At 38.0% G+C, this 26,651-nt stretch overlaps 1 protein-coding gene across 5 annotated transcripts; it reads right to left on the reverse strand.

Annotated features, from left to right (window-relative positions):
* Positions 1-358: 358 nt before the first annotated feature.
* On the reverse strand, positions 359-26,575 carry TRA2A (transformer 2 alpha homolog). 5 transcript variants are annotated; one of them, XM_074837400.1, is made up of 8 exons: positions 26,333-26,575; positions 16,837-16,970; positions 15,062-15,161; positions 11,478-11,666; positions 2,922-3,037; positions 2,296-2,403; positions 1,523-1,590; positions 359-1,346 (listed from the first exon to the last, which is right to left on the reverse strand). In XM_074837400.1, exons 1-8 carry the CDS (start codon positions 26,366-26,368, stop codon positions 1,336-1,338), a joined length of 762 nt encoding a protein of 253 aa, XP_074693501.1. In that variant the 5' UTR covers positions 26,369-26,575; the 3' UTR covers positions 359-1,335. The 5 variants fall into 5 exon arrangements, with proteins under 5 accessions (XP_074693501.1, XP_074693493.1, XP_074693507.1 ...); XM_074837392.1 differs by having other exon boundaries at positions 15,062-15,233; positions 26,333-26,573; XM_074837406.1 differs by having other exon boundaries at positions 15,062-15,233; positions 16,837-17,561; positions 26,333-26,570.
* Between the last annotated feature and the right edge of the window lie 76 nt (positions 26,576-26,651).

The raw sequence follows: 26,651 nt of genomic DNA on the forward strand, positions 1-26,651 counted from the left end.
GCTGCAAGGGCTTTGTAGTCCTATTCCTTTTGTTGTGCCAACATCGATGTTCAACCAGCCGCATGGCAAGTTATTTTAGGGGGCAAAACTTGCCAGAAATCTAAACAAAGTCAATAGTGTTTCTTCCCTTAAACCACCTCACCATGACTCCAGCAAGTGCCAAAGACGGCAAAAGAGAAAGCTGGACTACCCGCTCTGCTTAGCCATCCCACAGAACCACATGCTGACTCTCAGGGAAGACACGGCTCCAGAAGACAGATAAATACTGACTTTATTAGCCACACCACAATATCAAGTCTTGTTTAACCTGTATTCCTGGGTGAAACAAAATGCAGAACAAAAGACAAGAATCCATATCTCAGTGGAATTAACTTTTATTGAGGGGAAAAAAGGTTTACATGTAGTTGTAGTTTTTTCCATCCATACTTTCAAAACTCCAAAAACGACTGGAAAAAAAACTTGCTTAATCATTATTGCAATACCAAAAAGTTGGCTTTTTTTTTTTAAGATCAACAGCAAATCATATGACTAATTGCTATGTTCAATAAATATTTTTTCTCCTGCACCAATTAAGGGGAAATATTCAAAGTACAATAAAAAACCCTAGGATTTTTACAGTTTTAACTTTAAATGTTATCCACTGTGTAGCAATCCAGAAACTTTATCTATAAAACACAACCTTAATTTTGAGTGTACAAGGATCTGTTCTCCCAGTCAAATACCAAATTCTGCTCTAGCTCAAATAGTCTACGCTCAAAGCAACTACCTGACAAAAAAAACAAACCAAAAAACAAAAAACAATCAACCCAACCCTCTGGTTCATGACTATCTAAGTAAATTTGTCATTACAGAAAAGGCTCAAAGTCATTACTTGTTTATCAAAGTAATAGGTAAACATTTTAACAGAAAGATTAACGAGTTACTTGGAAATGCAGGTTTATATTAAAGTATCTGAGTGTATACTACATATGACATGCAAGCTTTAAAAATATCAACGCTTTCTTCTGATTAGTCAGGAGTCCAATTGTTTTAAAAACAAAATAGGAATGACTTCCAAAATGTATCAGCACTTTGGGTTCTCCATTTCATTTTGCTTAAGATGTTTTACTACACAAAAACTACAACAATTACAATATTTAAGAGTATTACAATAAGAAGGGATGGAAAACAGGAATACTTCAACTGAAAATATGTATATTCTAAATGAACCAAAGATTTGTAGAAGAGCTGGATGGAGGACAAGGAAGGGAGGATGGGAAGGAGAGCAGCAGAGAAGCTAAGATCTGAACTTTGTATTTAAAAATCACGTCCTCAACTGTAACTCTTCCCCCCTCTTCAGTAGCGCCCTGGGGAAAAAAAAAAAGATGGCACAATTACTATAAACTAACTGTACACACATCATCTCAGCTTTAATATGCCCAACATTTTGCTTTCACATTCAGAATTCCCATTGATTGATTAATACTAGTAACAACAAGGTTTAAGCCAGCCAGATTCTATTTATTCACTTGCATTTACTTACTTGGACTATAGGACCGGGATCTTGATCGTGATCGGTATCGACTATAATAAGGCGATGGTGATCGTCTCCTTTAAAGGAAATTAAAAAAGAAACCCAACAACATCCATTATGAAAGAAGCCTTATTCACATCACTTCTACAGAACAGAACCATTTCCTTAGCACTGAAAGACTTGGCCTGCATGAATGATTTCAGCTTTATTTGGCTGTGGCTTACAGTTATTTAACAAGTACTTTTATATTTCTCTATTTGATGTGTTTAAAACTGTAAGATATTCCCAAAGAATTGCAAGGCTAGTGGAAGTTTATGAAAACACATGAAGTGCTTTCCCAGATGCCTACAATTCTTGTTGAACATTCTCTGAAACTAGATAACTTTCAAAACACTGAGATGGTTATGAAATGTCAAGCATTAAAAATCCCATCTACAAATAACCCCTTTTTAAACAGCACTGTGTATCAGCTGTCTCTGGTTCTATATACAGCATGGAAAAATGAGCTCCCTTTCTATCTGTCCCCTAGATCCATCGGACACATGCTCTACCTCCTTCAGGTAGCAACATTAACCCCTTGCCCAACTGTTTCTGGATAACCAAATTACATAAACAGTGATGATTATGACTTTAATCCCACCAAACCTAAAGTAATGAGGCTCTAACACATAGCAAGCATTTGTAAACTGATATTCATTGCTACCTGAGTAACCTTTTTGGTCACCTAACTTTTCAGTTTTTCCAACAAATCCACTGTTCCTACAGAAATAAAAATTAGGTACCTGTATCTGTAGTCATATTCTTCATATCTGTCATATCCTCTGTCATACCCTCTATCATAATATGAGTCACGGCGACGACCTGCTCCACCGCCACCACCTCCTCCACTGCTATTAGGGAAAAAGCAAAAAAAAAAAACCTACTTTAGATACCTACTCTTCATCTTGATTTAAATTATTTAAAAGCTTTTTTTAAGTGTTCTTGTAAATCAGACACTTAAGACTATGCCACGAAACAATCTAACAATGAAACATTTAAAGAAAAACACCTTCAAAAAACCCCCAGAAAACCCACCAGGGATTTGAACCTAATTTGCATCAAAATCAAAGGCAAATGGGCACCTTAGCATTTCAGTAAGCTAAGGGTGCATTAACTGACCATGTTGGATATGTATTTTTTTAAAACTCCTCCTTCAGTATTTTTTTAGAAACATACAATAAACTACAGTAGGATTTAATAGTATACGTGGGTCACAGTAACGCATTCTTTATATTCTGTGATAAAATACAATTGGTGTAACTCTTAAATTTCAAAAAAGTATCTTGTAGCTTTATTTCTTCAACCAGACTCCAAGCATTCAGTTTAAATCCATTCTAGTCCCATTACAGGAAATGAGTGAACTCCTTACTGTGTTGGCCTGCCCATGTAGATGCCTGGGGTGGGTGTATGTGCTCTCTTGGTGATCGAGTAATCCACCCGAATCCTCCTGCCATCCAGCTCCATACCGTTTGCATGCTCCATTGCCTGCAGGAGAGACAAGGAACAGGGACGTCAAACCTGCAACCTACTGGTACCTATGGAAAGCTATGCAAAGAATACTTTATTTTCCATCAGAAAAACAAACCCTGAACTTGTTTTATTTAGACTGGTTACTAGTGCCCCACTGTGGCGAATGGCTCATCTCTGTCCCCTGGCCCGTTTGCTGGCAGTGTTACAGGGCTGCACTGGGGTGCTGGAGTAACGTGACACGCAATCCCTTCGTAAGAGAGCACGGTGCTAACCACTAACACAGTCACTCCCCCTAGACTTTGTCTTCCACCCATTAGAAAGGTAAACTGAAAGTCAAAACAGCTTTTTCTGAAAACTGCATCTTTCCGACCGCCGTCTCTGACCCAGAGGGGACGGGCGGATTCAAAAGCTGTGCAAAACAGTGGCTTCCTGTAGGGTGCATATGGCCGGATTACTGCTAGTCGGCTGCCATTTCATGCTCTCCCAGCCTCCTGCCATCTCCCTTACAAGGACCTACTCCAGCAGAGCTTAGTAAAATGGCGGGTTCAGCCTACATGGATACCTAATTACAACCTTCCTCCCCACTCACTCTCACAATAGCAGCTCGCTAAAGCGATACACATAAGGGTCTGCGCTTTGAGAAGCCTGTGCCTTCAGACCCGCCCGCAGCCCCTGCACACGCTCACTGGGTGTTCTAGCCCCTGCTTGTCTAGTCTTTGAGAATCAATACAATGGCCTTTCAAACTCAAAATCATGAAAATAGTTTTTCAAAGGAGCACAGTGTACTTCTAAGAATTATATTCATACAACATTAACTTAAAAAAAAACCCCAGACAAACCCAAAAACCAAACCCACAACCATAAAGAATTTAACAAACAGTTAATGCTGGACTTAAAAGCTATTAAAATCTGCAAAGCAATTTTTTTTTTATCCTTTCATCAGCTGCTCTAGGATCTCTGAAATACTCTACACACCACTTAATTCACGACATTAAGCACAGCACTTAGCCCACTACTTATTATTTTTATTTTTCATGTGTGGAGAATGGACACTCTTGCAATCTTGAGTTAAAGAACACAACCACTTTGCTATTAACTGTGAGGAACAATACACCACCTTAAAACATAAGGGTGCCTCTAAGCAAAGCATTTTTTTCTTTTTTTTTAATAATGAAACAAACAACTATCCAGAAATGCAACTTTTTGCAGCTCTCTAACAAGAACCTTACCGAATTAACATACAAGTTAACATACAAGGAGGAAACAAAAACCTGCCACCCACATGATTTAACTGTGATGTCCCCAAACTGGAAGTGACTGAATCATTGCTAACCCATTTAACTACACTTAGTTTGTGTTTTAATAATGCTTTTTATATCTATGCTATATCGCCACCTAGTGAGTTCTGTTTCCATACAAAAATATAACAACTACATTTATCTAACTGCGAGGCCGAGCCAAAAAGCATTTGAAGTCTTTCAACATACACTAAAGTATGTTTTGTGACTAAAACAAGATCCTCAGCTTTGGTTTCCTAGCCTTGAGACTTTTTTTTTAAATCCTGTTCCACAAGGATGATATAAATAAAAATAAATCTCTGCACACATCCTAGGAATGTACATGTGCACAAACCTAAAAATGAAGGCTGCAAATAGATGGCTGAAAAATTAGCTTCATGACGAAAAGCATCCTTCTGGAAATGCAAGTTATCTTGAAAGGTAAGGAATTTTCTGCTTCATGGCATTTTTATTTCCAATCAACAACTTGCAGAGTAATAACCTTAGATGACAAGAAACCATCTTAAATCCAGAACATTTGGCACATGTGTCTTAGAAGAACAAAAGGGAGCAGTGCAGAGAAGAGCAACATACCAGCAAGACAGATGAAGAGTTAATTTTGAGACTTGATTGTTTTGGAAGTACCAAGAAATGTGTTACATTTCAGTGGATCCAGATTAGTTCATAGTTACCTGTCTGCATGAAACTCAGGATACCTTGGTCACACTGTCTAATGACCTATCCAATATGAAAATTTCAATTTTCTTAGCTTTCAACAGCTGTTAACAATAACTGCCAACTAAAAAATTTAAAATAATAAAAATCTTTAATAGATATACAGACATAATAAAGCCTTTTACTGTTCTGACTGCATCCCCTGAAGGCAGAAAAGTCAAAACCTACAATAAGCCATTATGACCCCAACTGATAGTCTGTATCACTCACATTCAGCCATTAGCAACTGGAAATTCCTCCCAAAGATGCTTTCAAAATCTCTACATCATTCTTAATGTGCATGTCAAGTCTTTGAAACAAAGTACTTAAGCTGACATTATTAGATAACAACTGCTTCAATATGACCAAAAGCCCTACTTGAAAATCTGGTTTCAGACAAGTGATACAACAGTATTTATTTTGTACAAAGGCTGTAAAAACATATTTGTGATTCTAATTACTGACATTTTTGTGTCTTCATTCAAGTTAAAATAGTGTATAATCAAATTTTGGATTTTACCATTTTATTAGACTAGCTAGCATGTCACACTCAAACCACATTTCAGTTTGCATTTCTTGCTGGCTTTGGGTATGCATGAATGCTGTCTTAAGAACATTCAAACGTCAAAGCGAAAAAAATTGCACATTCGCTCTAACAATGCAGAAGACATTCTCAAATACTGTTTAAGAGATAGAAGTGTATTTTCCAGACCATCAAATGAAACATTTTGATAAGAAAAATCAAATTATATGGGGTTTAAGACACACAATACCCTCTTAGGAGCCTTTAACTGTCAACAGTCCATTTTTATTTCAACCTGGATTTTCTTCCAAATATCTGAACGTTGTTAAGACTTGCATGGCTTTTGCAATGTGATAGTAAGCATGCAAGCAAACAAGATTCCTATAAACATGTACTACTAGTTTTGGTTGCAAATTCTAAGGAAAAAATTGATTTTGTAGGCCAGAATACACATCTGTATGTTTGCAGTCAGAAAACAGAGAATGAGGATTGGGAATGCCACAGGTAATAATTCCATCTTACATCGTAGTTTTAAACCTACAGCAGCCTATCCATAAAAACAAGCCTCCTTCAAATTACTATCTGTAAGGTGTTAGTTTGACAGAATGAGCAGTTCCCAAACTACAGGATGACAGCAGCCAGTGGCTCAAAACTGTTTGAAGAAAGCATTAAATTTAAGAGATTTCAATTTCATTTGATATTTATTACAGTATGCGGTGTTTTCTACATGTATTAGCATTTACAGTCAAACAAGTTTGGAAACACCAAGCTTTTATTTATATGCACAAACTTACACAGGTGACTGGTATTAGTTAAGTAATCAAGAATTCACTGAAAGGAATTAAGTAATCTTTCAGTCTGGATGATGTCACAAAGAGCAGCTTGGACAAAGAAACAACGTGGGAAATTTCTGCAACCTGTGCTGTGGTCACTGGTGGAAGGGTACAGGGAGGAAGCAGGGAGAAAGGAGGGAGAGAACTTGACTTGGCAGAGCTTGATGTCACAGTCACTTTTCATTTCTACTACAGAGTTCAAGATACCATTTGTATTATACAAGAGATCATCAAGCCTTCATTACAACTACGTCTAACTGCTTTGAATTACTTCAGTAATGTGACGTCACTACAAAGTTAAGTGACGTGCAAACTGAATACACTTGAATAGTCACACGTGAGCAAATTATGTTGGGACTCATTTTGAAAAGTTATTTCATGATTTCAAAAGAACTATGTAAGACACTGTCTTTTTTTGTTCACTGCATTTTTTAGATGTTTCTTGTTTGTTTTTTACCTGAAACACCATGAAAGCCTTAATGTTTGATTTCTACCTTGATGCCATGAAAACATCATCTCCACTGTATCACAGGTACAGCATGGGATGAACAGACATAGCAGATTAGCTTTTCTCTCCCCAGTACACTGGTATCACTAGTTTAGGTCTGGATTTAACAAGGACATCTGAAAGGACATTCTGAAAAAAAACCTGATGGGACGAAAAAGGAAATTAAGAAACCCAACTTTCTGCACTTACTGCAGTCTGCCAAGTTGAATTCAAGTGTCCATTTCACCTTTGAACAAGTGTCAATTTATACTGTAGCCTGAGGTTTTGTTTTTTAAAAATATTATTAGAATATTGTCAGTTATAATTTTTAATATATAATTTATGATCTTAAACATATCTTGATTAAACGGATTCTCTTTCAAGCATACTTTAAAGAGTTTCAGAGTTGAGAAACACAGGACTTCAGAGAACCAGAATGAGTAACTGGGTATGTTTCTGCAAGTATTAGAATTTCATGGTATTTCAGAGTCTCCAGAAGTCTGTAACTTTTAATTCCAAACATCTGAGACCTTCTTGTGTTCTTTTCTGGTATATCAAGGGTCCTTTTTGATACCACAAACAATAGTTAAAGCATTTCTTCAACAAGCTATGGGAGAAGCTTTGGTCAATAATGACGCTTCTAAACCAGTCTGCTTGCACCACTGATTAAACGTCTTGCAAATTAAAATTATAAACCCAGTTATTATTCCAGTCTTTGGCAAGTAAATTATGTTAATAGTTCAGTTTGTATAAAGTTTGTCTTGATTGCTAATGAACACTACTTCAGAAAACTTTTCTGAAAGATGGTCAAAACTGTAAAGAGCACATAACTAGCGTTAGAAAATGGAAAATTCTGTATTGCCAACTGCTGCTGTGGCTAATCTCCTCAAATGAGTTCCTGCTATAGACACAATATATTCAGAGTAGCCTCGGTTTAAACAACAACTAATACTTCATATTCTGAGTTACTGAAAAGCTGGATAGTGGCATATGAAATCCCTGGTAACTGTAGTGAGAATCATGTCCCTAGAACAGCAAGCATTTTTTACTCATAATCCTCTCAATTTATTGTTAACTCTGAGACAGTCACACCGCCCCGCCTCCCTTTCTTTTTCCCCTCATCCTAGTACATGAAAGTTTGTGTTCCTCTAAACACAGGAAAATCCTAATGTGACCGGCAGGTGAATATCCTCTATAATTCAGCAAGAATATTGCAAAACTGCAATATTACAACACTGGCTCAGTGCCAGAGCTGGCAATACTGAGAACTATATAAGAAACAATGCCAATCTTGAGAAACATGTCTTCAGCAGAGCTTTACAGTTCTTGCCCTTTGCATAATGTTGCACATGTGGTTCTGAAGACTTAGTAGAATGGCTAACATAAGACACCGCCACACAAGGCAAAAAAGCAATACCAAATATTACTCAGAAAAGTGGTTTTTTGTTTTGTTTTAAGAAAATGTAACTTCACAAAAAATGAAAACCACTACACCTGTAAGAGAGAATATCCCTTCTTCTAGAAAAAGGTAAATAACGTAAGCTTTACAAATAGGCTTTGAACAAGCACACCAAAAAGAACATTAGCACAGCAAAATCTCAGGTTTTCTGGACAACCAACCATCAATCCTCAACATTTATTTCCTACTATCATGCCTTCAACTAAAAGATAGTGTCTGCAAGCATCTTCAATATGGGTCAGAATGTAACAATCTAGTCATGTGCTACCTTGCAGACACTAGACCATTGCAATAAAAGACATTTGATGGAAAAGGAACCTTCTGTCAGACCACAAAGCTTCATCTCAATACTCAGTGGAGTTTCAAACAGAGAAGAGATTCTGTAAGAAATCTCCTTTAGAATGGATACATGAATCCACAGCTCTTTTCCAGTCCTGTTAAGGTGGAATGACTGAAACTACTGTGATGCTGACAGCTGCTCTACCTAGTAGTTATCAAAAGCTAAATCTGTGTTCCTCTTTATAACCAAAATGATCATAAACACCTAATGACAAGGGTGCTATGGTGTCATAACCAATCTGAAGTTCTGAAAGGCCAGAAGACTGTAAGCAAAAATAAATTTACTGCTGCCCCATTGATATTTTTAGGACACTGCAAGGTATCACCTTTAAGAAATGCTATTTTACATTGCCTATGGACTTCCACAACATCAAGTTAGTTGACAGTTCAAGATGTCTTTACCACCATATGGAACTAGAAACACTGCATCGCTTGGTTTCAGAATCTTGACACATAGCAACACTTTAACCAGCTCAACAACTGACCCAATTTGTAAGAGTGGTAACTAGTGCTGACAAAGATCCCGAGGGATTTCAGCTGCAACAGAATCCACACAATATTGATACTGACCTATCTTAACCCAACTTATGAAACAACTACTCACAATTCATTTGGTGTCAAATTTTAATATTCACATTGTTTGAGAGCATGTCAGCTGAGAGGCTTCCCTGTGTTACCGCTCTTAGAAGGACAATAGTGAAGATTACAGGAAAACAAAGATTTCCCATAGAGTTCTACACATTCCATCTATGAGTACTTTAAAAGGGCTGGAATTTAGTTCAACATCTCACCTAGAGTTTTATGTTCTCTTTACTTGGATGCTTAGGGTGTTGGAGGTTTGGGGGTTTTATTTGGGGCTTTAAGATGAAAGGTATTTACTCAGAACAAAAATTTCAAGTGTCACTGCTGTTAGGCATACTCAACTTTTCAGATCTGATCTATCTTCCACACAGAGAATTACTTCATGTCCTTCAGTGTTCTCCAACAGGGTCTGCCACAGTTTCACACCTATGCTACATGCCCTTTTTCTACACTAGCCGCAATTTATTGCCATCTTCAAATCTGCCCTCAAGGCCCATGAAATAAGTCAAATTAACAAGTTTTTCTCCTGTCCTTTATGACAAAGTATTTAAGTTATGTAAATTCCAAGTGTTGGGAGATGTTGCATTCTTTCCCTCTCTTCACACACTAGCCCACCATTGGGGAGAAAAAAAATGGGTTTGTTTACATTCCTAGTTATTTCAGTTCCTGCTTAAGGTGCATTTCTCTATTTCTGACTATAAGTAATATCCCTTTTTCTTTGCATTCCACCTTTGTAGTATCGGCCAAAACAGCTTTATACTGAACAAATTACTTCATGCTATTTACATGGAACATTTTAAGAAATGCATGGCATCATGCATGACCATTGCCCATGGCAACTAGGAAAGAACCCTACTTCTAAGGACATATGAAGTTATAAAATAGACAAGGCTAGCATATGAATGTGACAAGAAGTAGTACGCAAGTATTTTGGATATTAAATGTTCTACAAAACAGTGGCATTTTCAAAATCCCACTGAATTCGGAATAAAAGTTAGAAGAGAGCAGGCCACCAAAGATGGATATACAGCTATCCACCCCATTAACTCCTCTCTCAACCTGTCCAAGTGATAGTGGGAAAATACAGAAGGGACACTAAAGGAAGTTTTGTGTCTTTTACTTACCCCTATAACTTGCAACAACCACACATATATACATCTACAAACTTACTCTTCCCATAAACTGATTCTCTCTGAGATCACACCAGAAATCAGTCAAAGATAGAACTGAATCTAGTTCAATCAAGTCATCCACAAAACAGGGGGGTTTTTTGTTGTGTTTTTTGGGGGTTTTTTTGGTTTTTTTAAATGAAAATATCAACTAGCATAAGTTTCCATTTTTCAGCTACTGACAGTAGGTTCCACAGCTGTCACTCTCCCTCCCTTCAATGCTACATGAGAAGAGTCATATCCAAGCATTATGAATGTACTTATCAAATGTAAATCTGCATATCTGAAACATCTGCCCAAGACTATTAATCTGTGAACAAGATACTTGAAGTCTGTGACTCACTTTGCCCAAAAGAAAGAGATAATCTCACAGTGAAGGCTTAAAGAAAAAACACCTTTTTTTTTTGAAAAAAGGATGTCTTTACCTTTAAGAGCAATTTTATCCAGATGTCAGTAAATGTAGTAAAGCTAACAGTATCCTTACACAGGTAAAAAAAAAGTACTGCTTAACGCAGTGAACCATACAGGCTGCTGTTCATATATACTAACAACTCAATCCAGCTGTAAACAGCTATCCATGTAACGAGTAAAGTCACTGACCAAGGCACAAGTCAAGACAAACCCCACTGTTTTTCAAATGCATGATGACATGCTTTTAGAGAAGAAAATGCTAAGCAAAGAGAATCTTCAGAATTTTGATAGATACAGAAAACTACTCTGAAAAGTTCACTTCCAAAATATTTCAGAATTACTAGGCTTCTACGCCTGCCTGAAGATTTACTTTCACTTTGAAGGAACAGACTAAAATCAAAGCACAATACTCATTAGTGATTCAATACAGACAGCTCATGCTCAAAATTTGCCCAAACATCTGAACACTGAACTAAAATGCTTCATCTGTTTAGAAGTGTCATGTTGTCTGAACAAAATATTTTAAGTTAATCTCACTGTGAGAACCTGCCAGTGAATATACTCTCAAAAACATGGGGTGGTTTTTTTTTTTTACAGATATATTAATGAAGACAATGCATAAAAAGCACACCTGTTAAGTAGTAGTAAAGCATGAATTTACCTCTTTAGAATCATCAATTCTCTCAAAATAAACAAATGCAAATCCTCTTGATCGTCCAGTCCGTTGATCATAAACCACATTGACGCCAGTCAAGGGTCCATAACGGGAGAAGACTTCACGCAAATCTCTCTCAGTAGTATACAAACTGAGACCAAACACTCCAAGACATGTATTAGGATCTGGATTAGCCTGGTAAGACAAACGTTCAACTCCAATTAAGTTTATAAAAAACAAGCTACACATTCTCATATCAAAATGTCTCAGTTATTAACAATTTTTAATATGAATTAAACATAGCTTATTAAAAGCTTAACACTTCAACAGTTACCATTCCAATTTCAAGATCTTCTCAAACAGTGACTACTGTCATGATTTTTATTTTAGAAAAAAGACAAAGATGAACTACTCATGCTGGTGAAAAATTCACGTTGATAAAAATTAAACATACTGATTACAGAAAAGCTACAGAATAACAGGTACCTATTTTATTAATATTTGACACTCAAATCACCAGCAAGCTGCAGACATGACAAGCCTGCGTTAAGGACAGGTCTGCCAGCCTGAACTCCCACCTTCAGCCTTTCTGCATGGTCCCTACTGGTACTCGAGAGTGCACGCTGCCTCCAGCTGCACACACTAAATGCATTTGAGCTCCTAAGCACAGACAGTTGAACTATAATTTAGCTTCTACCAAAACCTCCTCCCCCCTCAACATTTCCTATCCAACTATACTGAAAGTTGGTATTTACATTTGAAAGTTTCTCTCTTTCCACTTGTAAACTGGATGAAAATCACCTCTTTTTTTCATCTAGATAGTATCAAGTGTTGAAGGCCAGTTCTGTGAAACTGTAATCCAAAAGTATGCATGCTTTTCTAGAGCAAGACTCTTGATTCTTTAACATGATACAAGATACAGATCTACTTAATAAATTTGCTTCAACTAAAGGAAGTCAAATATGAAATTGTACAATGCACAATCTCTCTTTTAGGTTCAAACTTCCTCTACATGCCAGAGTTCATCTAATGCCAGTTCCACTGTAAGAATTATTTTGATCAAAATTAACATTGTTTCACTTAAGCTTCTGGCATCTGTTCATGTTTCTGCTAAAATAGTAACTGGAAGTTGACACAGTCAAAATTTGTGTTTCAGTTTCATCAAAGCCACTGATGCACAGTAATTTATGCCTCAGAGCTGTTCAAAGAATGAACAGGTTTAGATCTTTTGTCATGTTCTTTTCAGAGCTTTTGTTCAGGAACCCATTGTGAAAATAAGATGGCCAAACTACTTATGTATTTGAAGCTTCTTTCTTCCCATTTGTTAAAACAAAAGTTTGAACTTTAAGACATGAATCTTCTACAATTCCTTATTATAGTTGAAGAGCAGAAACTATCAACTCGCAGTGTCATTTAGAAGTTTTAATTATACAGATTTAGGTTTCTTTTTTACTTCATATTTCAGTCTCTCTGATAATTCAGTGCATTAACAGCTATACTCCTCTTATTGCTGAAACGCTGGCGAGTCTAAGGAAATGTCTCAAGTCTTTTGAATCATTGTTTGGACAAGTCCCTCCACACAGTACCTATCAGTATTGTCCTTTTTTTACACCCCCTTACCCTTAAACCCTATTACCTTTTCTGAGGTAAAGTAGTACTGAGAATCAGTCTCCGCACCCTAAGTGCCAAGTGACAGTTACATCACCACTGGAGGACTAAAAGCCAGCTTTTATATTAGGTTTTTGTACTGCCTCTCATCAACACAGTATGCAAGCTCTCTCTACGAGGTCAGAAGTAGCAAAATTGCTACCAATTTTCCTGGTTGATTTGAGTTTCGTTTTGACACTACTAGAACTACTCCTTAGAATTAATGTGAAGTTCACTGTGAAAACAAGTTTTGTGTTTCACAGAGTAATTTTCAAGGCAAAAAGATTCTTCACAGAGCAGAAATATTCTAGTATTACCTCAAGTAGTAAAGTGGATTCATTCATCTTTCACCAGGAAGTCTGCTAACCTTTTTGAAGTTCAGTTATTCCTACCAATTCTTCAAGACATTAGATGCGTATTTACTACATCATGATCACACACTGGCCACAATCCACAAAGTAACTATGAATGCTGCTTCACAACAGCTTAAGCCACTGTACATTAGCACTGCTGTAGGTCTTGCCCTTTTCCACACACTCTTCTCCCTCACATTGGTATTACCTGGTCCTAGTGAGCTGCTACACCAAGGTAAGCCTGCAAAAAAACTATACTCTTTTTGACAGGATCAGTAAAAAATTCAGAGAAACTAAACCAGATTAAAACTGAAAGGATTGGAAAAATACTGTGGCCCTCACCAAGGAAGAGGCAGACTGAAGTGATGTGGAACCAGAAGTTAAGGCACTGAAACAGATTATAAAGGTGTCCTGGTTTCAGCTGGGACAGAGTTAGTTTTCTTCCTAGTAGCTGGTACAGTGCTGTGTTCTGGATCCAGTGTGGCAATAATGCTGATAACACACCAATGTTTTAGTTGTTGCTAAGTAGTGCTTATCCTAAGTTAAGGATTTTTCAGTCTCCCATGCTTCACTGGCAAGCAGGTGCACAAGAAACTGTGAGGGAGCACAGCCAGGACAGCTGTCCTGAACAAGCCCAAGGGGTGTTCCATACCACAGGATGTCATGTTCAGTATATAAACTGGGGGGAGTTGTCCGGGAAGGGCGGACCACCGCTCAGACATCAGTCAGTGGGTGGTGAGCAATTGCATTGCGCATCACTTGTGTTTTCTTGGGTTGTATTTCACTCTGTTATATTCCTTTACTATTATTATTATATTTTAGTTACTAAACCTGTTCTTATCTTAACCCACAAGTTGGGGTTTTTTCTGATTCTCCTTCCCATCCCACGGGGAGGGTGGATGAGTGAACGAGCAGCTGCATGGTGCTTAATTGCTGGTGGTAATGGCTGGTGTACATCTACTTCCTCCTGTCCATACAGAGATACTTCTCATTTACATTTTGAGAGGCTGACTGATCCTTTTCATAACTGTAAATTTTTCTGGTCCATTAAGACTTACACATTAGCTAGTAACACATGGGTTTATTTCTTCAAGTTAAAGCAAATTTATACTCAGAGGTATAAAATCCAAGCAACCTTCAACATAATATGCTGTATGTTATAAGCAAATAAAACACTTGAGAATTTACTACTTTGGCTCCTCTAGTCAACCTTATCAATACTGTCAGGTTGCAAACATACACAGGAAATGCCTCGTTTTTGTGAAGGGTAGATATACTTGGAACTGTAACAAAGAAACAATCAGAAGGCTTCAACTTCTAGAGCTGACAAAAGCAGATGTCAGCCTCTCTGCACACACTGACTTGCAACAGCATGGTTTTCAATTAATTTCTTTCTACAACTGCCCTGCCAGTGGCAGGCCCAAGAAATAAGTGCCCAGCTGTAAGGACAGAGATTGCTCCCCAACCCCAAATTCCCGTATCCTCCAGTGAGAAGACAGCAAGTCAGATTCAGCCTGCAGGTAACCTGGACTACATTGCTGTAAGCAGCAACTGATTTGTTGGTACTCAGCCTTGATGAGCATGACATACTCTGCTGCCAGTGTGCCTTCTCCTGTTCGACATTGGAGAATGACTACGGCTCCTTCGACGACGGTATTCTGGCGTGTACGATCTGCTTCGAGAACGTCTCCTATGGGAATGAGAATGGGAATGGGATCTGGAACGAGTGTAACGTCTGTGCGAGTGTCTTCTGGACCTGGATCTTCAACAAAGAGAAAGCTTTTAGTTAGGTCATATGCACATAATATATTGAATTGTAAACCTTACATTTCCTAAAGAAAAATATGTAGTTTTTTAAAGGCTCTCTACAAATAAAGTAATTAAGTTTCTTCTACTTTGCACATCTAAAGATTGCACGGATCTCTAACAATGTACTCGGCAGCACCACTTTTAACTTTGCAAGAGCAGTTCTGGCAAACGCTGAAGATTATATTCACGGCAGTTTTGGGGAAATTCAAAGTTTAAACTTGTATCAGCTTGGCTGCATATGTAACCAACACTTGCACAATGATACAGAAAGCATACACCACACTAAAATACTCTCTTGGCTGGAAAGATCTACCAGCACCACAGTGCTGCAGAATCTACAAATGAAGTTCACCTGGTCTTGAAAATTATTAAAGGCAAAGACAAACCCAAAAACTGCTTAACTCCTCAAGCATTTCTTTGCAGACATGTAGCCAATGATAAGCTCAGTTTTAAAGAGACATCATCCCATCCCATCCGGGCGTTATTAACTAACTACCTGTTGTTAGGATATCTGGCTAAACACTGCAAGAAGAGAAGCTATAACATTAGGCTGAACTTTTGGAATTCAGAGCACAGTAACTCTTTTTTGACTGCCCTGGTATGAAGTGTATAAATAGGGAAGATGGATTATTGATCTCTCCCAAGAACTGGGGAGGAACAACAACATAATACTATGCAATTCCTCTTCCCCCTCCAAAGCTACAAATGCTGTTTTCTGGTTTCTCTCTCATTGGTGGAAGAAGGATTCAGTAGCTCTCCCCATTTTCACCAATATGATGGCACAAGAGAAGAGAGAAGATTGGTAGTGTAAGCCAGGTAATATTTATGACATATTTAGAGGAAAAAAGACAGACATTCCTCTGCTGTTCTGAGCAAGCTCTCTCAGAACAGAGAACTATAAAACTTTGCCTCTGCACACAGACAGTTGGTGTAAGGGACAGAGAAGGACATACGGAGCATCAAAAAATTAATTTAAATCTTAAAAGCTCTCATAAATCAAGAAGCTATTCGCACCCTATTTAAGCCATAGTTTTCAGATTTTGTTTTTAAAGCCTCTAATGAAAGAATGTCAAGAACTTCTCCAAGTAGCATCTTCCAATATTTCTTAACAGTTACAGAGCTTACTCCTTTTGTCTAATCCAGACTACCTTTGCTGCAGTTCTCACATGATTTTTCTTTTTTTCCTAAAGGAGAAGTCCATACAAGAGTTCCCCACCAAAAGATTTTGGTGGAAAGAGACAGGAGCTTTTACAGAATTGAGATGCAATCCCTTCTCTCTCTTCTGAAAGAGATAAACCTACAAATTTTAGTGGTGAATTCTACATTAATTCTATTTATATTACCTTCTCTATTCATACCCATGCTTTATTACTTATGGAATCTTTCTCCAACTTTTTCCACCCATACAACCACTGACATGCAAATTAATATAGCCCTGTTAAAACACCACAGAAGGTTTATATATTTTACAAGTGGAAAAGAAATCTCATCTAGGTACCAAAAGACTAGGCATATGCAGTACCACTGGATTAACATGACTAACTTCCTGGACATACCTTGATTTTGATCTTGACCTAGAATGCGATTCAGAGTGTTTGGAAGCCCTCGATGGACTGCGAGATCCAGACCTGCTCTCCGATTTTACACGAGCAGGACTCCCAGCTGGAGATTTTGACTGGGAGCGAGACTCCTAACAAAAAAGACAGTATTAAAAATGGTATTGGTTGTATAAATGCCTAACTCCTAACATTTAAAGTACAGTAATTCTATTATATTGATTGCTCCTGAAAAACAAATGGTTAGGCAATACCCTCCAAAACAAATTTCATTTTGCTAACCCACTGTTAATATTGTATGCTTTCCTCAAATAGGTCCCTGCTTGAACCAGATCACCAATTCTCTATTAACTAAGTAATCATGCAAATTCATCTACAACTTGATCATACAGACACTGGAACATAAACCATACATTTACTTAACCTAGGACCCATTCATTCTTCCAGATTCTTTTAATTCTACTTCACTCTTGCTTTCTACTTTTCTTCATTCTTCATTGAGTTTTTCATTTTTCATACTTCGTGTATTCTTCCCCAATTCAAACAATTCCTTATAGCCTTAAAAAAATATTCAAGTGCTTCTATCTGACCAATCTTCTGTTCAATTTTTTCCCCCATTCAATTTTAATTTTCTGATCTTTAATACTTTTCATTAGCCTTCTTTTATCTTGATTTATCTTCCACATTCTTGGAAAAAACTCTTCAATTTCTTCACGAACATTAACCTTAATGGAAAAAGAACATTTAGTATATTTAAGCACGTGGGGATTATAAAACTCTGCTGGAGTTCAGATGTTATCTACCAAATTGAAAAGCCAGCAGGTAAAGTGCAAGAAACTATTTTATAAAACAACTTTTAAAAAAAAAAATCTTTAAAACTGTATAAGTGTCTACGTTCTAACAATGAGCTTACTGAGTTCTCAGTGTTTTACTGTATTTTCAAAACTACCCTCCTCCCCTTTCAGATTTTAAGATACATAGATACACTAAAAACTAATTAGCACAAATATATTAAAGTATTGATATCAATAACTGTGACTTCCCCCCTAAAATAGTAACTATGTACTTCTCAGTATCAAATATCCCAATTTCTACTCCTGAACATTATTACTAAGACACTCTCAGTTGAACAGAATGGCCAAAGATTTCCAGTCAAAACCTATCTATGCACATACTTACTCACATAATACATGCACATAGATATATGCAACAAGTTACTTTTCTTCCTACTTTTTCGTCCTCATTGTTACCCTGTTTTCCTTGCATACAACTTAATCCATATAAAACAAGTAGTATAATAGTACAGTTCAAAGCAATCCAATAAGAGACAAGACAGGAGGGTTTTTTTCTTGCATGGTAACGCACACAAGAGAAAAACTAGGAAAACAAGCAAACAAAGAGCAGGTTAGAATTTCCTCATATTCTTATATTGGTACAGCATTTCTAGGGAGCTCAGCTGTAACAAAACCCCTACAGAATAGTATGCTATATACATATGTAACTTAACAAAAAATGTGCAAAATTATTAATGAAAAAAAAATGCATAGCAAGCTCCCCTCCCATAAGTGTTACATTTCATGTTTATTTGCATCATTTCTCCTCCTGCCTGTTCTCACGTGTTTTTCTCAATTTATTTCTTACTCTATGTTCAGATTTGCATTTTCTTTTACTGTTAAAATTCTTCAGTACTTTGCAGCACTAAGGTTCTTTTCAAAAGATGCTGTCAGATTTCAAGACAATAAATCCACCAGAAATGGAACCCAAGGGACTGCTTACCAACAGATATTACAGCTACACTATCTTTCTGCTTTACCTCAAAAAAAAGGACAAGGGACACATGGAGAACATCACCTACTGGGATAACAGGCCTGCCAAACTTATCAATGAAGGCCAAATTCAAAGCTTGGCTGTGATGCATGGACCATAAGCGGGTTTGCAGTACAGGTTAGCCTTATCAAAGCTGGCTATCTGCTGATCTAGCTACATGACTTTCACTGAAATAAAAGGATATATGTGCACTTAACTATTAGCAAATGTTATTTGGTGTTTTTATTTTTACATTTGAAATCCACTGTTCACTATAAAAAATACATTTCCTTTTATAATCACTAACATGCCTTTTGATCTATTTTTGTACTCTTCATTGTTTGATAGCCTCCTTAATTCTTCCCTTTACACTTCATCCCCTGCAACAATTGCCAATTTCTCTGGGAATTATTTCCACTTGCCTCCCTAGTAAGTGATCAGCAATACAGGAAAACATTTAATGTGGTATCATTCAGATTTAGAAAACAACCTTCAATAAAGACACCCTCCTCAGTCACTCCTTAATGAAAATACTGTGTTGTCCATACTTTTTACATTCGAAATATCAATTCTTGAACAAGAACTTTGGGAACTTGAACAAAAGAAACAAAAAAAGCCCAGATACCGCTCAATTGAAAAGTTTTGGGAGGTGCCAAAAATATCAAGGACCCAATCACTCCCATACAATGTAAAAATTAGCTTAGTGTCCTTATCTATTCAATTGAAGCATCTTATGACACCACCCACAGAGTTTCTAATAGTATCAGTTATGACAACGAACCTCTATTAAGTTGCCAAAAGCAAAAGTTACACCATTTCACGTAGGTCAAGTCCTTTTGAAAATATCTGTTTAAGACCTTTAGGAGCTGCACTCACAAACATACAACTTTAAAACTGGAGTAACAGAGGTAATGGCATAAATTCTTACACATTTCAAGCTTCCTCAAACAAAGTCAGTGTAGATGTAAACTGCAGCTAAAGAGAGATTACCTGTTAGCAGTTGTATACTGTGTCTGTCATTGGCAGGCAATTACATCTCATCTTCTGATGCAACATAGATCACCTAGTTATACCTCCTACAATGCTTCAAAAGGAGAGACTAAGGGAATCACAATAATCTGCAAGAGTTTAAGGACTTAAGGCTGATGCTGAAAAAGTACCTAATAAGATTTATATCAGCAAGACTACAGGCAGGGATTAAGAGATTCAGAGTTTCAAGGAGTCACAAAGGGAGGTTTTAAAGAATTCTCTTCCTCTACTTCCTACTGTAAGGAAATAATTAGGAAGCTATATTTTAGTCTATATCACAGACCAACCCAATTGTTCTGCATAAACAATTCATATCCATTCTACAATATGAATGAGAAAATTAAATAATTAACATTCTTAGTACACCATCTTTAACGAGAGAAAATAGACACCTATTACCCAAAGCATTAAAAATCTCTCAATTGTGTAGTAGTCTTTAAGCAATCTATGCATTCTGATATTAGTTCCATTGTTAGCACAGAAATTAAATACTGCCTAAGAGAGAAAAGACTAAAATTTTGCTCTGGATCCTCAACATTTTCTTATCTGTCTGATCTAAGGATTCTCAGTCATTTAAGGGCCACAGGTAAGACTGCATTTCTTAAATTCAGCTTCTCATCCCACAACTATCTTACAAAACAGTACGTATTTTAATGCCTTCGGCTTTATTACACAATTGTCCAATCACTACTTTCATCCTCACAAACTTATAGGCAGATACTCACTGTGACAATGTCAAACTATGTACATTTGCTGTCACTAAAGCCTGTAGGAAGAGTCAGTCTTCCTAATACTTCCTAATATTCTCAGATCAGACTTCCCTTTCAAAACAAATGCTTTGTCTGTCAGTAACACTTTTCCCAGGACAAAACTAAAATAATAAAAAAACCCGCATAACACTCGCGAACAAAAACCACACCAAAAACCCACCTAAAATAATAGTAATTTAAAAATATCAATCATAACGGTGTGCTTCCTCACAATAAGATGTGACAGCTTGCTCAAGTGCATACCAGGAAATGGGATTAATGATTCACCAAGAAGTGGAACTTAGAGCCAAAGAAATTATTGTAGGTAAACACAAAATCTAAAGACTGCAGCTTCAGTTACTGATTCACTGGGTAAGAAGATGCACAGCTAGAAGCATTTAAAGAGAGTACTGAAGAGTATTTTTTATCCTTTCTACCTTTGCCCTTCCCAGAAAGAACACAAAACAAAGTGGTATGGAAAGGACATCCCCCCACTCCATGGTCACATAAACCTAGTCATTGAACAGCTATCAGCAACTTTAAATGATCCAGCTGAGCAAGATGTCAGTCATGTCAATGCATTTCATCCATACTGGTACGACTGTTTAAACCATGTAATTGATGCAAGCTATATCTGCCATTTAACTTCCTTGCATCCTTCAAAAGAAATGCTACTTTCTGATATAATTACTATTTTAAGAGCATTCAAAGCACTTCTATGCAAAGTAGAGTTGCAAAAGTCTTTAAGTATTCTTTCAGTCTTCCACCTATCATGAGAGGGTATGATAAAGACCATGAGGGGAGGGAGAAAAAAAAAAAAAAGGAGAAAATTGTTCTCTTTTACACCACTCTGTCCTGAACTTCTGTCATGCCTTACCTCACCTCACACCTTATCAATTAGGAGTATGACAGAAAGGCTATCAAACTTTAAAGTGAGACAATAAACAAGAAGAACTGAATAAGCTTAAATTAGGCTTTCTACAGCAAAGCATGGGAAGGGAAATGGGAAGGAAAAAAATAATCAGAAATTGCAGTTGAAATTCATTTAACCTTGTTAAGAAGAAACACACACACAGGGTGAAAAAAGGACAGGACAAGTAGCATAGCAATACCATTAAGCCAGCAAAATGATAGCTCAGACTTTACAAAAATCCTGCTAAAATCTCCTGCCCAAACTCAAAAATTAAATGAAGTCCAACTTTATAAGGGGACAAAAAAATATAAGTAATCAAAAAAGAAACAGAAATTTAGCAGCAGTCTACATTCACCAGATAAAACTGCCAATTTAGTTACATCTCATTTATGAGAAAGAACAAGATTACATTTTAACCACTTTTTGACAAGTATCTACCAACTTTCCCTGAAACTCACAGGAGAAATAATCACATATAGAGTGATGTTCTATCACTCTATACTAAAAATAAAACTGATCCCTTAATTAGCTGTTCTTCTATAAATATTTCAGTAGTATATGTAATAAGCTTCTGTATAAAAAGAAACTCATAAATTGTGCTATCTTGAAGACATGTATATTTTTAAAAGTTACCAACATCAGCAAACTTTATACATTTCTCAGCAATACTCACTGATACTGATTAAAAGGAAAAAAAAAAGGAAGTTTCAGCAATAAACTTTTTCAAATTACAAATTAATCTTCACACTGAAGCTGGAAAATATGCCTCTACAGAGAGGGTTTTGTAGTCACTTCATCACATATGGAAGATAGGAAATGGAATTTGTTTTCAAAAAGAGCAGTCTTGCCAGTTGACATGGTCCAGAACCATCTAGAATTTACTAAGCTTAATTAAAAAAAAAATAAAAATACTGGCTTCCAGAAAAAGTCTCCTTTCCCACACTGGTCATTAGAAACCACAGGGTGATCACAGCACTCCCGAGCAAATGCTAACTCCTGAGCATAAGCAGACCATCATGCCTGTATTTCAACAGGTACAGAAAGCAACATGCCTGCCTTTCCACAGAGACAGCAGACTGCCACTACAGGAGAGGTTCAATACAATAGCGAAACAGACTCCCCCCGCCCCCCCCTTTTTTTTCGGTCAAAGAAACGATCTCAAAGCTGATCAGCTTTAGGTAACGAACATTAGAACACATATGAAATTAAGTTTTGCATACAAGTTTCATGAAGCAAATACAAGGCACAGTTAAGCTAATCCAAAAGCTGCTTGCATACATATGAACTATGCATACTTCCTTCAACAAGATGACTCGCATGCAAACCATGTATTTCTTCAAGTGCTTTGTTAGACTAAGATCATTGTGAGATTCTGCACAGAGCATAAAGAGGCATCTCATCAGAATGAACACAGACAACCAAACTGAAGTTCTAAAACGGAGTTCTATCTTTGTTCTGCTAAAAAGCTTCATGTATTTAGACAAACAGCACATTAATACTGGTATAAAACTGCTAAACTTTTACAGTTACAGAAACCAAACATTATCAGAAGCTCAAAAAAATAATTGATCAAAGTTTCAAGTGGAGCTTCTTAAGTGTGAGTTTGTTCAGACTCCAACTTGTTCCCTGTTCTGGGAAAAAAAGTTGCATCACAAAGCGTGCATCAGATGAATGTGTTATTAAAAATAACGATGAATATGAAAGCAAGTAAGAGTTGCCTGTCATCTGACAGCAATAAAAGATAAAAAAGCCCCATTTGCCTAAGCTGCTCACAAAGAACATTCAATGGCAATAAAATCCTATGACTTTTCCAAAAGTCAAATCACCGATAAGAAGCACGGCTTAAAATCTTTTTTCTTCTTAACGTCCACAAACTTAGCTCTAGCACATGCACTATATTTCTAATTCTTCTGCTAATTTCTTTCCATTAAATCACCGTGCTTGCTTGGGGGGGGGGGGGGGTCTGGTGGTGTAGGGGGTGGATGATTTCTGCTGTTCAACCAGCAACATTCTTAATACTGAACTTGCTTAAGTTGAAACACAGTGACACAAAAACAGAGCAGATGTTTATTAGTCTGAACATATTTGATTAACATTTGCTTAAAAAAAGTCAAAGAAATGAGTGAGCTCAAGAATAAAAATATCTACAGTGATTACAATGATTTTACCCAACTATTTAGAAATGCAAGTTTTTAAATAGCGCAAATTACACATTCTCATTGAAGTTATTTCCACGATCATTCTAAATTTCTTGTTCAGATTAACATTACGATTTTAAAATCATGAATTAGAGGCAAAGCATATACATGGAGAGTATCTTAATGCTCTTTTTTTTTAAAAAAAAGTAGAATTCCTGATAATATTGTGGGAAAATTAAAAAATATTTACTGATTTATATATGAGCATTTTTTCTTCACGAAGTAGCAAAACAGGAAAACACTTTCTAATTAATATCTAAGACAAAACTTCCCACATATCAATAAGCACCTTCACCTTGGTATCAGTTTCATCACTATTTGCAAGAACTTTCACCGAAGTGCTTTTGGGACAATATGCATCTACACGGATAGAATATAAAAGGACTTACAACTCCCTTACTCCTTTGGCATTTAAGGTTTCTAAAAGCACATCACACTATTTAGTATTTAAACTGAAGTGGGGGGAACTGAAAGGGTACTCAATTCTTTTTTGTAACAGTTTCTAGGAAAGCAGGCTCCTTACAAACTTTTTTCCAGTTTCTGCAGTTTTCTCCCATTGAAAACTTACGCCATACTGTCTCAGTTCCACATGCCTGCATACAGCGAACTGAAGCACTAGGACAACATTCAGTGTGTAACAGAGTTCTATCCCACCGGGAACAGCAGACTAAACACTAAAGCCCAAAAGTTACACATGCTTAATTTCATGCCTGTGAGCACTTTCAGTGAAAATAAAGTATGAAATGCTATAGCCTGAAATATAATTTCTTATTTCAAGTATTTTAGTAGCATCAACAACAAAAAAGCATTACTGAAGAAAAAAAAACTGCTTACAAACGCTCTTCCTTAGTAGAAAAAAGAAGCAAAACTATAAACACATCAAGTATCTGCCATTATGTTCAGTTATAAAAAGATACCAGTAGACAAGACACTGCCACATGCCAGATTGATTGAGAAATTCCAGTGTTAGGGAGAGAAAAGAATGAAAGTTTTCCAAATGAAGACCCAACACGGTGAGCAGCTCTTTCCAACAGGTACATTTTCCACCACAAAAAAAAAAGAACAAGCCAACTAAGAAGTAGCAGTCACAGAAACTCCTACATTGGATTCCTCAGACTTCACTTACTCTCAAAACATTATTTTACTTCTACATTTCGCAGAAGGCATGCAGAAATACCGAAAACACACAGCTATATCAGCTTTGTAACACGGAACAACAGATCCATCAAGGAACCTAATACAGAAGTTCTGTGGATGAACCTAACAAGTATCTCCTAACAATAAACCGCAGTGGGAATACGGACAAGAAAATAATTTTTTAAAATATAAATCTTACTGTAAAGTGGGAGACTGAAGTAAAAATCTTGAAAAATTAACAACAAAGCATACTTGGTTTTCAACTTCCTCGGACTTAGGTGGTTATCCCTTCGGAGATTATTTAGCTGAAAAGAGCTTAGCTATATAGCCATCTTTATCCAGGCAATCAACACAACAACAGATTCTGTTTACCTCACCCGAGGAAGCAGTAGCAGTCACTGCACAGCCAGGTACGGCACACTTAGCCCAAGGAACGTTTGTTTTGGGTTTTTTTTTTTTACTAACACTACAAAAGGGTAACAACATTAGTGTAAAATGGGACACTGCTCTTCCAAAATTTCATTGGCAGTAAACCTGTGCAGTAAACTGCAAAGCTGCTGTCACTGGTTCGTTAGAGAAAGTCACCAAAATGATGCTCAGGTGTTCCTCTAAAGAATCTCTTAGAGAGAACAAAAAAAAATCTCTGCAAAATCTAAAAAAAAGGAAATAGTGATGAACTGAGGACAAAGCACACATTTCATTCCTGTTTCCTGCAGCTTCCAATTCCTACTTGCCCTGATCATCACTAAGAAAAAAACCCATTGAAAATGGAAAGGACCAGTCATACGTGTACATAAAAAACCGCCGCAATCAGAGAGAAGAGAGAGAAACAGGCCTAACCAGGTTACAGAGCCACAGCAGCTTGTTGAGACAAGAGTCTTCAGCCGCGTTATCAATGAGTTTCAACGGTTTAACCACGAAGGCCATACCTCCCCGATGGCTTCAGGAAGCCTGGCCCGAGGAAGATCCAGTTTGCGGGCCAGCAGCCAGGAGAGGCAGCGCACCTCTCACAAAAGGACCCCGGTCCCTCCTCTTTTATGCTGGCGGAGGCCTCGGCTCCACCGCGCGGGACCGCGCTCTCCCAGCCACGACCGGGAGGCCGGCACTGTCCGCGGGCACGACGGGGAGGGGCAGCGACCCCGAAGCCGAGACCGGCAGACAAGAGGGCCGGGACAACCGGCGGGAAGAGCAGAAAACAAAGAGCGAAGCGGGGTGAAACACCGGGCTACACCAGCGCTCTAAGCCCTGTTCTTAAAGCCAAAACCTGCGCTAGCAGGGTAGACGCGAACCTGCAGTACCAGAGCTCAGGGCCCGCACCCCGACGGAGGGGGATGGGGACGGAGACGTTGTGGGAGAAGGAAGCGCGGTGAGGGTTAAGGCAGCGGAGCTCAGCTCCGCGATGGGCCAGTTCCTCAGCGCCGGGTCGGCAAAAACAGATAAAAAAAAAACAAAACAAAACACACAGAAAAAAGGAGATAGGGGGAGGAGAGGGAAGCGAGTCGCCCACGGCCCAGTCAAAACTCGTGCGCCTGAAGAAGCCATTTTAGAGACAAGCTGCGTTACCCCCACCCCTACTGGGCCGGAGGGAGAAGAGCGCCCCCCGCCACCTTCCCCGGGTCCGGTCACCCCCTCTCAGCACGGCCCGGGTAGGGACGGCCACTCACCCTCCCCTCGAAGTTGTTCTCCTCCACGTCGCTCATGTCGGCAGAGTCCTGGCCACGGGGCTGGGCGAACGGGGACGCTAGTCCCGAGCTGCAACTGTACCCGCGACCGCTACCGCTATTATTGTTGCTGTTATTGTTATCGCTACCGGTATCGCCGCCGCCACCTCCCTCCCGCCAGAGCCTCCCAAACCGTCTCCCGCAGCAGCGCAAAATGGCGCCTCCGCTTCGTCTGCGCCCGACACCGCGCGGGGGGCGGGGCCCGCCTCGGCCCGCCTGTCACAAAGGAGGCGCCGCCGGCGGGACAGCGAGCGCGGCTGCG

The sequence above is a fragment of the Strix aluco genome, chromosome 1 (assembly GCF_031877795.1).
Source record: "Strix aluco isolate bStrAlu1 chromosome 1, bStrAlu1.hap1, whole genome shotgun sequence".
Taxonomy (NCBI): domain Eukaryota; kingdom Metazoa; phylum Chordata; class Aves; order Strigiformes; family Strigidae; genus Strix; species Strix aluco.